General features: G+C 43.1%; 1 protein-coding gene across 2 annotated transcripts in view; it reads right to left on the bottom strand.

Moving 5' to 3' along the window:
• Positions 1 to 220: 220 nt before the first annotated feature.
• AADAT (aminoadipate aminotransferase) overlaps positions 221 to 13923 on the bottom strand; it is a 48309-nt gene continuing 34606 nt past the window's right edge. For both annotated transcript variants that reach the window (XM_056560859.1, XM_056560865.1), the window contains exons 10-14: positions 7048 to 7109; positions 5884 to 5948; positions 3188 to 3294; positions 1413 to 1514; positions 221 to 566 (exon numbers count right to left, since the gene is read on the bottom strand). In XM_056560859.1, coding sequence (XP_056416834.1) covers positions 522 to 566; positions 1413 to 1514; positions 3188 to 3294; positions 5884 to 5948; positions 7048 to 7109 — 381 coding nt within the window. In that variant the 3' untranslated portion in view covers positions 221 to 521. The remainder of the gene's footprint in view (positions 567 to 1412; positions 1515 to 3187; positions 3295 to 5883; positions 5949 to 7047; positions 7110 to 13923) is intronic.

Raw genomic sequence — 13923 nt, 5'->3', positions numbered from 1 at the left:
TTTAAAAAAAATATTAACCCTTCCAGTACTTATCAGCTGCTGTATGATCCACAGGAAGTTCATTTCTTATTGAATTTCCTTTCTGCCTGATCGCAGTCGGGTTGGATATTAAATTACAGGGTTGCTCCCAAAGACAACTAGTATTCTTTCTTCTGGAGAAGAGCTACCTTGCATACCTTTTCCCCAGAAGGCACTGCCTTGGCTGCTATGCCATGATAGCCATCTTGGTGGTCTATACAAAGAGAAACATTACATCAGACTCTTCTTTCTTTCAAAATGTTTTCTTGCTTTATTTCAGAAATGATCTAAAATGGTTTAATGATTCTTATAGCAATTGCATTTTAATCTGGTGCAGATTATACATTTGTTCCTAAAGTTGTTTTGTTCTAGGTAGAACAAATTCCAGCAGCTTAATAAAATACATCTTCATTACGTTGTTGTTCTAAAGATAACAGATTCTAGAACAGTTGCTTATTTGAATCCGTCCCCCATGACCCGTCGTAGCCTTACAAATAACAGGTTCATTTTCTTTCTTGAATGATAAGAGATGCCAGTCTCTCCAGTCCCTGCAGTGGCAAAAATAATGACAAAGCTTAGTATGCAAGAAAGAAAAGACATTAAACAGGACATATGATACAGTTCAGTAATTTACAGACATTTTGGTGAAATAATAAAGATGTGATTATTTATCAGAGCGTCCTATCGACTTTAAAGGGGTACGCCGCCCCTAGACATCTTATCCCCTATCCAAAGGATAGGGGATAAGATGTCAGATCGCAGGGGTCCCGCCGCTGGGGACCCCCACAATAAAGCAAGCAGCACCCACCTGTAACTGCTTCCGGAAGCGCTGGAGGTTCTCTGGCTAATTACTCCCGACCACAGGGACTGAAGATCGTGACGTCACGACTCCGCCCCGTGTGACATCACACCCCGCCCCCTCAATGCAAGTCTATGCGAGGGGGCGTGACATCTGCCAAGCCCCCTCCCATAGACTTGCCTTGAAGGGGGTGGGGCATGATGTCACACGGGGGCGGAGTCGTGACGTCACGATCTTCAGTCACTGTGGTCGGGAGGAATTAGCCATAGAACCTCCAGCCCTTTAGGAAGTAGTTACAGGTGGGTGCTGCTTGCTATATTGCGGGGGTCTCCAGCGGTGGGACCCCAGCGATCTGAGTACCCCTTTAAGTGCTCTTCAGTCAGCAGATGACTATGAGAGAAACTACTTTTATCAGATATTTTCTATATTTAATATAAATTATTAGGATAATCCATGCAAAAGCTGTACACTTTTCAGATTGTTTACAGGGCATGAGAGGGCGCTACAGAACACTATTTGCACTGTATTTGTTTTGCCCAAAGTGTTCCTATGAATGGGTAAACTATTTTTCAATACAGTATAGAAGTGTTCTTACCTGGTCTATCTGCTCTGGTGTAGAGAGGGAAAAGGAGGCTCTCACATAAGAACTGGGTTCTGAACTGTCAATATTAAATGCTGAGCCAGGGACCAGGAGAACCTACAAACACATCAATTGTTACACTATCAGTCATCAATTGTTACGCCATGTTTTGGTATTTTGCTTGCATGGATTACATTCACTCTTCTAATATATCATTGCATTGCGTGACCAATTATTCACAACAGTGGATAAGATCTGACATTGCCTGGCTTCACATGGGGCTGTCAGAGCAGCCTTATGGGTAAATTTATCATTGATGTATGCCAATTTTTTAAGCAATACTAAGGATTTCTGGCTATTAAGCAGATTTATGCCACACTTGCCACTTTAGAACAAGTGGTTGGAGCTTGATGTAAAGGGGCAGTAAAACTAATTTACTATATTACTGGTAAAATGTAATCATAAACTGTCTTAAATTTAAGCTGAAAGCTATACCAGCTGGGAGCTGGCACAAATTTTAAAGTGTTTTCCGGGGCAGCAGCTGGTCAGATTTGTCAGGAGGCATGCATCTCTTAATAAATCTGGTAAATCTAATGCCAGTGAAATGCCAGTCTTCGTAATGTCCCCCTTCAATAAAGGGAAATAATGTCCAGAACAACTAGAAATCCTCTCAAATCAGTACATTCAGATTGTGCGATGCTCCTGTTCCTTGACTTGACAGTTATCGCTACTTGTCACAAACTAAGAGGGATAGAATCCTTGAACTGAACCTTGCATATAGGCCAAGATGTCAGCACTGTTCAATGTTGTTTCAATTTTTTTCATCAGTGCCACATCATTAACATGTCTGTCGACCCATGATTTCAAGATTTTTCCTTTATGGTATTGCAATTACAATGTTAAAGGGGTATTCCAGGATTTTTTTTATTTGACTATGCTACAGGGGCTGTAAAGTTAGTGTAGTTCGTAATATAGTGTCTGTACCTGTGAGTGACGGTTTTCCCACAATTGTTCTGTGATTTTCACCCCACTATTTAATTTTAACAGCATACAAAATTACTGTTGTCTCAGATTTTTCCCAGCTTGCAATGTGGCCGAGACCTGACTCACTAGTCAGCTGATGACAGGGAGCCTGTCTGCTTCAATGGGTGGGGGGATTGCTTGGTGGGAGAGGGATCAATCTGCAACTAATGCAACAGCTGTAGGCACCCTGATTGAAAACCACAGGGCTTTTGTTTCAATGGGTTGGGTGGCTGATGTGTGGGAGGGAGGAGAATGGAATTGTGGGATTTGTAGTTAAAAAAAAAGAAAAGTCAAACAGGAAATACCAGTTCACAAAAAGCTAGCCACAGTGTTAAGGTAATCTCACAACATAGCCATTTAGCCCCAAGACAAGCGCAGATCCTTCCTAAGCATGTCCATTACTGTCTGCCAGGTATGTACTAAAATCACCTTATGGTGGATTACCCCTTTAAGAAGTGAATACTATGAATGAATCAGCAAGAAATGTACAAAATCAGAACGAGATACAGTACACTTTAAAGTGCAGTCCACAGACTCATCCACTTCTCATCCATAAACACTTTGAGATCCGGGACACATAGACACATTACAAGTAAACAACTAGAGGACCTCCATTCATGGTCCATGAGATCAGCCATCAGTAGGTTCAACTGTATTCACTGCAGATTACCCTGACTGAGCAGATAAAACAACTCAATACTTTTTGTGATCAAGTTAACACACAGTACTACTAGCTGTATAAAGATCTTCCCACACATATTCCTTACCTCATTGCTTATTGCTTTTAACATGATCATTTGATGAGTATCTGGAACTCCCAGGATTTTCATCCACAAGAACATGCCTGCTGTGGGACTGTGCCACTCAGCCAAACCTTCCACCGAAGTAAAGCAAAGAATACACTGTCAGTAACACAGAATTCTAGCTGAACATTTACAGCACAATAAGATTCATTCATCACTAACAACCACATTAAGAAGACTATGAGAACATGCTGAACACTACAAGGTACAATAAACTGTAAAAGAAGTTTAAATGGAACAAAATGCACTAAACTCTCTTTTAATATATCATCATGGGGACCAGTAAGGTAACAGATATCAGAATTTAGGAATAATTATTTAGGAATAATTAAATGGTTATTTAAAAGTGTATGGAAATCAACTGTATAGGTAGGGATCATTCAGCAGGAAAGCTTAAAATAAAACATGTCAGATGCAATTTACATTCCAAATTGCTAATATTGCTTGCTATTAGGACAAGGTATATTTTATATATCTGTCTGTGCTTCTATAACTAGAAAAATGCTTTTATTCTCTGGTGCCCGGTGTCAGAGGCATACTCAAGCTCCCCCACCCATCCTATCCCTGTTTGATTGACAATCAGCCAGAAGCAAAGCCTTGTTTTCAAATGTGGCATCTGCACTTTTTCTACTATCTACAGCTTTAAATGGGCACTGTCAGATTCAAAAATGCTTTTATATGTTGTACAACTTGCCAAAGCATTAACCTTTCTAATATACTTAAAAGAGCGATCTGCGGTACAATTTTTTTTTTGTAATCCCATGTGCCCGGACTGCAAAAAGTAACCAAACAAACTTTAACTCACTGTCCGACGTTCCCCCGTTGCGCTGTGTCTTGGTCCTCTGGTGATGGGCTGCTTCCTGGGCACGGTGACTCATACTGCGTTCAGCGTATTGTCGGCCGCAGCGATGTCCCGCCTCAGCAGGTGATAGGCTGAGTGAACTGTCATGTAAGGAGCCCGGGCAGCAGGGAGAAGGTGGGGCCCAGGCTCCTTACATGAAAGTGTGCTCAGCCTATCACCAGCCGAGGCGGGACATCGCTGCAGCTGGCAATACGCTGACGCAGTATGAGTCACCGTCCCCATCACCAGAGGACCAAGACAACGATAACAGCGCAACGGGGGAACGTTGGAAGGTATTTTGTCACTTTTTGAAACCGCGCACAGGGGATTATAAAAAGTGTGTACCACAGATCTCCTTTAATAAGAAAATTTTATTATTTCATTTTTATAGAAATCATGGCTTATGAAAAACACCACTACAACACAGAACATAATCCTATCCAGCTGCAGCATCATCATTGTCCAAGCTGAAGCACAGGCAGGGACAAAGTCCAGTAAGTGAGGATGGGACTAGCACCTCTCTGTGCTCACTCCTGTCCTTTCACACGCCTGTTGAACACACAGAGGAGAGGGCTACAGAGCAGCCTGCAGTGATTGGATGAAGAGACAGCAGATGTAGGGAGGTGTAGCAGAGCAGATGTAGGGAGAAAGAGGAGTCATGCAGAGTGAGAGCAAGAGACAGACATGCCCCCTCAAAAGCACAGAGTGAAAAACCAAGTGAGCAACAGATAAAAGGTATGTGAAAGAAATATAGGTGCCAATCTTTCACACTTTAGATGCTTGGAAACACCTCTTTGACACTTGGCACCAGAGAATGAAAGCATTTTGTTATGGAAGCCCAGACAGATATACAGATATGAAAAGCACTGAAGTCTCCTTGCCCTAACAATGTCAGCAGTTTCGAACATTAAAAGGGTACTCTGACCCTAAGACATCTTAACACCTATCCAAAGGATAGGGGATAAGATACCTGATCGTGGGGATCCCACCGCTGTGGACCCGCAATCTTTCAAGCAGCACCCCGCTATCATCAGCCTCCAGAGCCACCATCACTCCGGGTCTGATGAATCACGATGACGGGCCGGAGTATCGTGACGTCACGTCTCGTGACGTGGCGGCTGTCACGCCCCCTCCCATAGGCTTGCATTGAGGGGGAGGAGCATGACGTCACACAGGGGCGGAGCCATGGTTTCACAATACTCCGACCCTGTAATCGTGATTCATCAGACCCGGAGCGATGTTCGCTCCGGAAGCTGATGATAGCGGTGTGCTGCATGAAAGATTGCGGGGGTTGCCAGCAGCGGGATCCCCGCGATCAGGCATCTTATCCCCTATGCTTTGGATAGGGGATAAGATGTCTTAGGGCCGGAGTACCCCTTTAATTGCAGTCTTAGTCTTAGTATTTCTGGCATGTGAATGGGGCCTGCTTCAGTACCTTTTGTACAGCCAAGCCATTGTACCTATGCACACAATGAAGAGGTATCGCCACTCTCAGGATTGCTACAGCTTTTTCATTGTTCTGATCTGTAAGGGTCCAAGAGATCAGCCCCATCATCAAATATTGATGACAGAGTCCTAGTTTTAAGTTAAAGTTGCTTATTGGGGGTGTACACTTGACGTTTTCACATCACAATAAGAGTTTATTATGTTAACTGAGCTAACATAAAAGCGCTGAGATAAAAAAACAAAATCACCTAAATTAAAATTTAATCAGTATCGTGAAAAGTCATTTATATCTTTTATATGTAATATTACAAGGTCCTTTCCACTTTTCACACTACTTTTTTGGAGAACCCCCTCTATTGGCTTGTTCACCCACCTGTTAGCCACTTATCTGCAGATGCAAGCATGGCATCTTTCTGTGACCTGTAGAACTGTATGACACTGTAAGCCACAAAAAGGCAAAAAAACACAAGATTAGGTCATTATATTACCTAGTTGCAAGGAAGAGGTAATAGCAGGAGGGGAGAAGAGAAGACAAATTAAGAGAAAGATTTCTAAGATCTATGTTTGACCTTTAGAGTAGCTAATATTGCTTACAGGAAGCAGTGTGAGTCGGAGACCCAATGCCGCAGAAGTTTGGAGCACAAAAGAATAAGCTTATGTTACAGCCATGCAATGAAGATGTGCATTCTCTAAGATGTAATCTGTTTATCTCTAGTTAAACTGGTATGGAGAGTCTAAGGGATCCCTTTATCTTCACCCTTAACTCCTGCAAGGAAGTATCAAGTTTTTATAGATCCCCAGGTTGCAGTCCCCGGAATAGTCATGGATTGGCGGCAGTAGTACTAATCCACTAGTACCAGTAGGGTAGTCAGGAACAGGGGCATGGGTTGCCACCAGGTGAGCGGTCTGGATAACATAAGCTTGAAGACAAGTCTGTAGCGTAGTCTGGAACACAGGCAAGGGTTAGACCCAGGAGAACAACTTAGGTACTAGCTGCACAATTGCATGGGTAGGAAATAGGCAACATCCAGGAACAATAGGCCAGGATCAGAGATAATCAAGAGTTAGAACCAGGAACAATAGCACAGGGTACAAAAAACAGTACTAGGTGTGAACCGCAGTTAGATGGCAAAGCTAGGTAGGATGATTTCCCTAACAGGCTTGACATTCTCTTGGGGTGATAGTTGCCTCAGCCACCCAACACTGTAATGCAGCAGAGTAGGAGGGCCATGGCCTAGTGCAGTACAGCTATGGGGGTCAGCACAAGAGGAATTATCTGGATGCCTAGTAACTGGATGTGACTCTTGGCAGACACCTTGGCTGCTTACCGGGATGTGGGAACCAGGGGAAGTGAGTAACAGCTTACAACTGAAAAACTGGAAGTCATTACTGTATATAGGGATTCAGTGAAGTATATGTATCTGCAGGTATGTCTTAGAGTTAAAATTGTATAACATTATTAGCTATCTAGAAAAAGTTAACTTAGAACAATAAATTATGATTTCACAGGAAAAAAAAAGTATTCCACATTCCATACCTCTCAATGTGCTCCAGGAAACCTTCTACACCCCATTTCTCCAGCAGTTGCAGTACTATTACCTGGAAAGAAATAGTAGTCCACAAGTGACCCAATAACTACACAGTTAACAAGACCACTATATATATGTATGTCTGAAAATAAGCTTTGATTTTGTACAGTTGTAGTATCCCAGTACCAGAGTGCGTCCTGTCAGCTAAACATTGCTTCAGGTGCCTGAGATAGGCCCTGCTGCTCAGGTGAATCTTTGATATTTATTGTAGTCTTTGCCTGTTAATTTATAATGTTTTGAAGAAATTTACAGGACATCTGTAAAAAGGTATGATGCAGAGTACCCATGTGACCCTGACTGCCCAATGAGAGGCCCCCCTAGCTAGGCCATATATAGTGAAGGAAGGGGGGGGAGGGGGGGAGCTACTCAGTTAGTTGTGTGTTAGAGTCTAGTTCAGTTGCTGGAGAGTGTATGTGGAGTGCAGAGCTCAGTGTGAGCTGCAGTGTGGAGAAGAGACAGCAGGAGTGCGAGGTGATTTAAAGAAAATCTTAAACAAGTAAAGTCAGGTGGGTATAAAATACTACAAGTCACAGCAAGTCTACAGGGCTCCCAATGGTTAATCTGCATCTCCTCCACTCTAATCAGCGCTGTGAGGATTGTAACATCTACTCCTGCCTCAGTAAAGACAGTTATCCGTAACCTGGCATCAGTGTATTTATTATCCCCCGGCTGGCCAAGGAAAAGCTGTCCTATCCTCGGACCGTATAGAGTAACGGGGGAAAAAATATATCTAATCACCTTGCCCACAGTACCCCCTAACTGGGTGCCACACAGCTATGCTCAAGTTTGCATACCCTGGCAGTAATTTTTACATTTAGAAAATATGACTGAGTCAAAACAACTGTCTTTTATTTAAATGGGTTCTCCAGTGGATATAAAATTACATATAAATGTAATTTTGCTGTTAAAATAAAAACAGTTGATAAAAATCACAACAGACATTCTTGTTCCTAGTGGTGCTCTGACAATCACTTGCCACAGTGGTGTCCTGCCTCAGTCAGTGATTGGAGGAGCGGCAATGTGAGCTACTTTACTGCAGAAGCAATACTCTGCAGCTTCAAGAGAAGAAGAGACAACAGCCTGTAGATGGGGCATCTTGACACCGGAGACCTGCGGGAAATCACCCAAATGGTCCTTATCAACTGTTTGGCCTTGTTACAGATAGGGATGCACCAAAAGGGAAATTTTGGGCCAACACAGAAAATTTAGGCTGTGCTTGGTCGAAATCCGAAACCGAAAATGCATTACTCTGTCCCCTTTTTTTTATATAGTTTTTGTTACATTTTATTAATTCTTTTTGGGATGTGATGTGACCAAAATCATACATTTTTGTGTTTGTAATTTTTTTTGCGTTTACTCCGTTCACAGTGCAGGATCAGAAACATAATAATTGTCAGGGTCGGGACTGGCGGCTGGTGAGGACACTGGAAGTGGATCCTCTGTGCCAGAGAGGCGATGACGCGGGTCGTACTGGGGAATCGGTTCTAAGCAGTTCTGGTGTTCACCAGAGCCTGCCGCAAAGCGGGATGGACTTGCTGCAGCGGTAACTACCAGGTTGTGTTCCCCAGTAGCGACTTGACCCCTCTGGCAGCTGAGACTGGCGCGGTACACAAGGGCTAGACAGAGGCGAGGTCAGACGTAGCAGAAGGTCAGGGCAGGCAGCGAGGTTCATAGTCAGGGGCAACAGCAGGAGGTCTAGGTACACAGGCTTGGGAACACACTTTAACGCTTTCACAGGGCACAAGGCAACAAGATGCGCAAGGAAGGGAAGGGGAAGTGTAGGGAGGTGATTACACTGATTGGGCCAGGCACCAATTAGCGGTGCGCTGGCCCTTTAAATCTTAGAACATCGGCGCGCGCGCCCTAGGGAGCGGGGCCGCGCGCGCCGGGACGAGACAGCCACAGGAGGAGGAGGGTGAGTAGAACGGGGCACGATCCGCGAGCGGGTCTGACCCGCCACGCAGATCGCATCCCCGCCAGCATGAACACTGCAGCGCTTGCCGTCAGAGACAGAGACCGGAGCGCTGCTGTTAGCATAATGCCGCGAGCACTCCGGGGAAGCCGCGGGACCCGAAGCGCTCGGCATTACAATAGTGTAATAGTTGGGACAATTACGCACATGGCGATACCAAATATGTTAATTTTTATTTATTTTTCATATTTTATATATGGAAAATGGGAAAAGGAGGGTGATTTAAACTTTTAATATGGAAGGGGTTAATGGATGTTTTTTAAACTTTAATAAAAATTTTTTTTTTTTTTTTTTACACTTTACTAGTCCCCTTAAGGGACTTTTAGGAGGAATCATTAGATTCCTCATACACATCAATCGAGTTCCATAGAACTCCATTAATCTGTGCAGAAAGGGGCATTTTTTTGGCCGATTTTTTATGTTTGGCGGTTAAAATTTCAGTGCATCCCTAGTTACACACACAAGGTGAGTTACACAGGATAAAATGGCAATTAAAGGTAGGGTCACATGTGCCGTATTTTGCTAAGTATTTGCTGCTGCATATTTTCCTACCCATTGATGTCAATGGGTTGCTAAATCAGCTGCAGCAAATACACAGCAAAATACAGCACATGTGACCCTATCCTACTCACACCTGTGGCTTTTAAAATTTCGATTAGTGTTTGTGTATATATAGTCAACAAGGGAGATTTATCAAATCCTGTGTAGAGGAAAAGTTAGCCAGTTGCCCACAGCAACCAATCAGATTGCTTCTTTAACCCCTTAAAGGAGTACTTCGGTGGAAAACTTTTTTTTTATTTTTTAAATCAACTGGTGCCAGAAAGTTAAACAGATATGTAAATTACTTTTATTAAAAAATCTTAATCCTTCCAAGACTTATTAGCTGCTGAATACTACAGAGGAAATTATTTTCTTTTTGGAACACAGAACTCTCTGTTGAATAATGAGCACAGTACTCTCTGCTGACATCTCTGTCCATTTTATGAACTGTCCAGAGCAGCATATGTTTGCTATGGGGATTTTCTGGCACCAGTCGATAAAAAAAAAAAAAAAAAAAAAAAGGTTTTCCACCTTTAACCCCTTAAGGACCCAGCCAATTTTCGGCCATTTTTTGCACATCTGACCACTGTCACTTTAAGCGTTAATAACTCTGGGATGCTTTTACTTTTCATTCTGATTCCGAGAATGTTTTTTTCATGACATATTCTACTTTATATTAGTGGTAAAATGTTGTCGATACTTGCATCATTTCTTGGTGAAAAATTCCAAAGTTTGATGAAAAAATTGAAAATTTTGTATTTTTTTTTTTTACTTTGAAGCTCTCTGCTTATAAGGAAAATGAATATTCCAAATAAATTATATGTTGATTCACATATACAATATGTCTACTTTATGTTGGAATCATAAAGTTGACAATTTTTTACTAGTCCAGCAGCAATCTTCCAATTTTTCACAATTCAAAATCGAAATTTTTCAGGGACCCGTTCAGTTTTGAAGTGGATTTGAAGGGCCTTCTTATTAGAAATACCCCACAAATGAACCCATTATAAAAACTGCACCCCTCAAAGTATTCAAAATGACATTCAAAAGGTTTGTTTACCCTTTAGGTGTTTCACAGGAATAGCAGCAAATTGAAGGAGAAAATTCAAAATCTTCATTTTTTACACTGGCATGTCCTTGTAGACCCAGTTTTTGAATTTTTACAAGGGGTAAAAGGAGAGAAATCTTCCTAGAATGTGTAACTCAATTTCTCTTGAGTAAGGAAAACCTCATATGAGGATGTGAAGTGCTCTGTGGGTGCACTAGAGGGCTCAGAAGGGAAGGAGCGACAGTGGGATTTTGGAGAGTGAGTTCTTCTGAAATGGTTATTGGGGGGCATGTCATTTAAGAAGCCCCTATGGTGCCAGAACAGCTATTAAAAAAAAATAAAAAAAATAAAAACACATGGCATACGATTTTGGAAACTACACCCCTTGAGGAACGTAACAAGGGGTACAGTGAGCCTTAACACCCCACAGGTGTTTGATGACTTTTCGTTAAATATGTGTAAATGAATTTTAAACATGTGTAAATGAATTTTTTTTTCACTAAAATGCTAGTTTTCATCAAAATTTTACATTTTTACAAGGGGTAATAGGAGAAAATGCCCCCCAAAATGTGTAACCCCATCTCTTCTGAGTATGGAAATACCCCATGTGTGGACGTCAAGTGCTCTTCTGGCGAACTACAATGCTCAGAAGAGAAGGAGTGCCATTGAGCTTTCGGAGAGAGAATGTTTGGAATTGAAGTCAGGGGCCATGTGCGTTTACAAAGCCCCCCGTGGTGCCAGAACAGTGGACCCCCCCACATGTGACCCCATTTTTGAAACTACACCCCTCACAGAATGTAATAAGGGGTGCAGTGAGTATTTACACCCCACTGGCATTTGACAGATCTCTGGAACAGTGGGCTGTGCAAATGAAAAATAAAATTTTTTATTTTCACGGACCACTATTCCAAAAATCTGTCAGACACCTGTGGGGTGTAAATGCTCACTGTACCCCTTATTACATTACATGAGGGGTGTGGTTTCCAAAATGGGGTCACATGTGGGGGGGGGGGTCCATTGTTCTTGCACTATGGGGGCTTTGTATACACACGTGGCCTTCAATTCCGGACAAATTTTCTCTTCAAAAGCCCAATGTTGCTCCTTCTCTTCGGAAGAGAGCACTGTACATCCACATATGGGGTATGTTCTTACTCAGAACAAATGGGGCTACAAATTATTATTTTATTTTTTTCCAATTTTCCCTTGTGAAAATGAAAAATTTTGGGTAACATCAGCATTTTAGTGAAAAATGTTTTTTTTTCATTTTCCCATCCACCTTGTGGGGTGTTAAGGCTCACTATACCCCTTGTTACATTCCGTGAGGGGTGTTGTTTTCAAAATGAGGTCACATGTGGGTATTTTTTTTTTTTACGTTTATGTCAGAATCGCTGTAAAATCAGCCACCCTGTGCAAATCATTTAGGCCTCAAGTGCACTCTCACTCCTGAGCTTTGTTGTGCGCCCACAGAGTATTTCCGTACTCAGGAGAAATTGCGTTAAAAATTTTGGGGGTCTTCTTTTCCTTTTACCGCTTGTGAAAATAAAAAGCATAGGGCAACACCAGCATGTTAGTGTAAAAAAATTAAAAGTTTTACACTAACAGGCTGGTGTTGCCCCCAACTTTTCCTTTTCATAAGGGGTAAAAGGAGAAAAAGCCCCCAAAATTTGTAGTGCAATTTCTCCCGAGTACAGAAATACCCCATATATGGCCCTAAACTGTTTCCTTGAAATACGACAGGGCTCTGAAGTGAGAGAGCGCCATGCTCATTTGAGGACTAAATTAGGGATTGCATAGGGGTGGACATAGGGGTATTCTACGCCAGTGATCCCCAAACAGGGTGCCTCCAGCTGTTGCTAAACTCCCAGCATGCCTGGACAGTCAGTGGCTGTCCGAAAATGCTGGGAGTTATTGTTTTGCAACAGCTGGAGGCTCCGTTTTGGAAAGACTGCCGTACAATACATTTTTCATTTTTATTGGGGGGGGGGGGGGGGGGACAGTGTAAGGGGGTATATATGTAGTGTTTTACCCTTTATTATGTGTTAGTGTAGTGTAGTGTTTTTAGGGTACATTGGCAGGGGTTTACGGTAAGTTTCCCACTAGGAGTTTGCGCTGTGGCGAAAAATTTGCCACAGTTCAAACTTCAAGCAGGAAACTTACGGTAAACCCGCCCCTGTTGGGGCAAATCTCCAACTGTTTCAAAACTACAACTCCCAGAATGTACTGACAGACCGTGCATGCTGGGAGTTGTACTTTTGAAACAGCTGGAGGCACACTGGTTGGAGAACCTTCAGTTAGGTTCTGTTACCTAACTCAGTATTTTCCAACCAGTGTGCCTCCAGCTGTTGTAAAACTACAACTCCCAGCATGTACTGATCGCCGAAGGGCATGCTGGGAGTTGTAGTTTTGCAACATCTGGAGGGCTACAGTTTAGAGACCTGTATAATGGTCTCAGACTGTAGCCCTCCAGATGTTGCTAGGCAACTCACCGGCTTCCCATCGCCGTCCTCTGCTGCCGCCGATCACCGCAGCCGGTCCCTGTCGGTTTCCCCGTTCTGCCCAGCCTACTGTGGGTGGGCACAACGGGGGAACCGAAAGTTAACCCCCCAGCCCCCGATCTGCTATTGGTCGTCGCTTCTTAATGACCAATAGCAGACACAAGAGGGGTGGCACCCCTGCCACCTCACTCTTATCCCTTCAGGGGGATCGTGGGTGTCTTGGACAGCCCCGACCCTCCTTATTTTCCGGGTCACCGGAGACCCGTATGAATCGCCGCAAATCGCCGGTGTGAATTCACCAGCGATTTGCGGAGGTCGCCGACATGGGGGGGGGGGGGGGGGTCGATCGCTGACACAGGTACGCCCTGGGTCCTTGAGTACCAGGGTGTCAGGGCGTACCTGTACGCCCTGGGTCCTTAACTGGTTAAGGACACAGCCCTTAACTGGTTAAGGACACAGAGGTGTCATCAGAGAGCACTGTGGTCAGACTGAAAAGAACGACTCAACTTTCTCTGTTGTATACAGCAGATAAGTACTGGAAGGATTAAAACATTTTAATAGAAGTAATTTACAGATCTGTTTAACTTTCTGGAGCCGGTCGGTATGAATTTTTTTTTTCCAGCACAGTACCCCTTTAAGGACACAGCCAAATTTATTTTTGCATTTTTGTTTTTTCCTGCTAGCCTTCTAAAAAATCAAAACTCTTTTAGATTTCCATCAAAAGACCCATGTGAGAGCCTGACCAGATATACTTTGTAATGACATTGAC

Source organism: Hyla sarda, chromosome 1, assembly GCF_029499605.1.
Source record: "Hyla sarda isolate aHylSar1 chromosome 1, aHylSar1.hap1, whole genome shotgun sequence".
Lineage (NCBI taxonomy): Eukaryota > Metazoa > Chordata > Amphibia > Anura > Hylidae > Hyla > Hyla sarda.
This window is presented reverse-complemented; position numbering and strand designations above follow the sequence as displayed.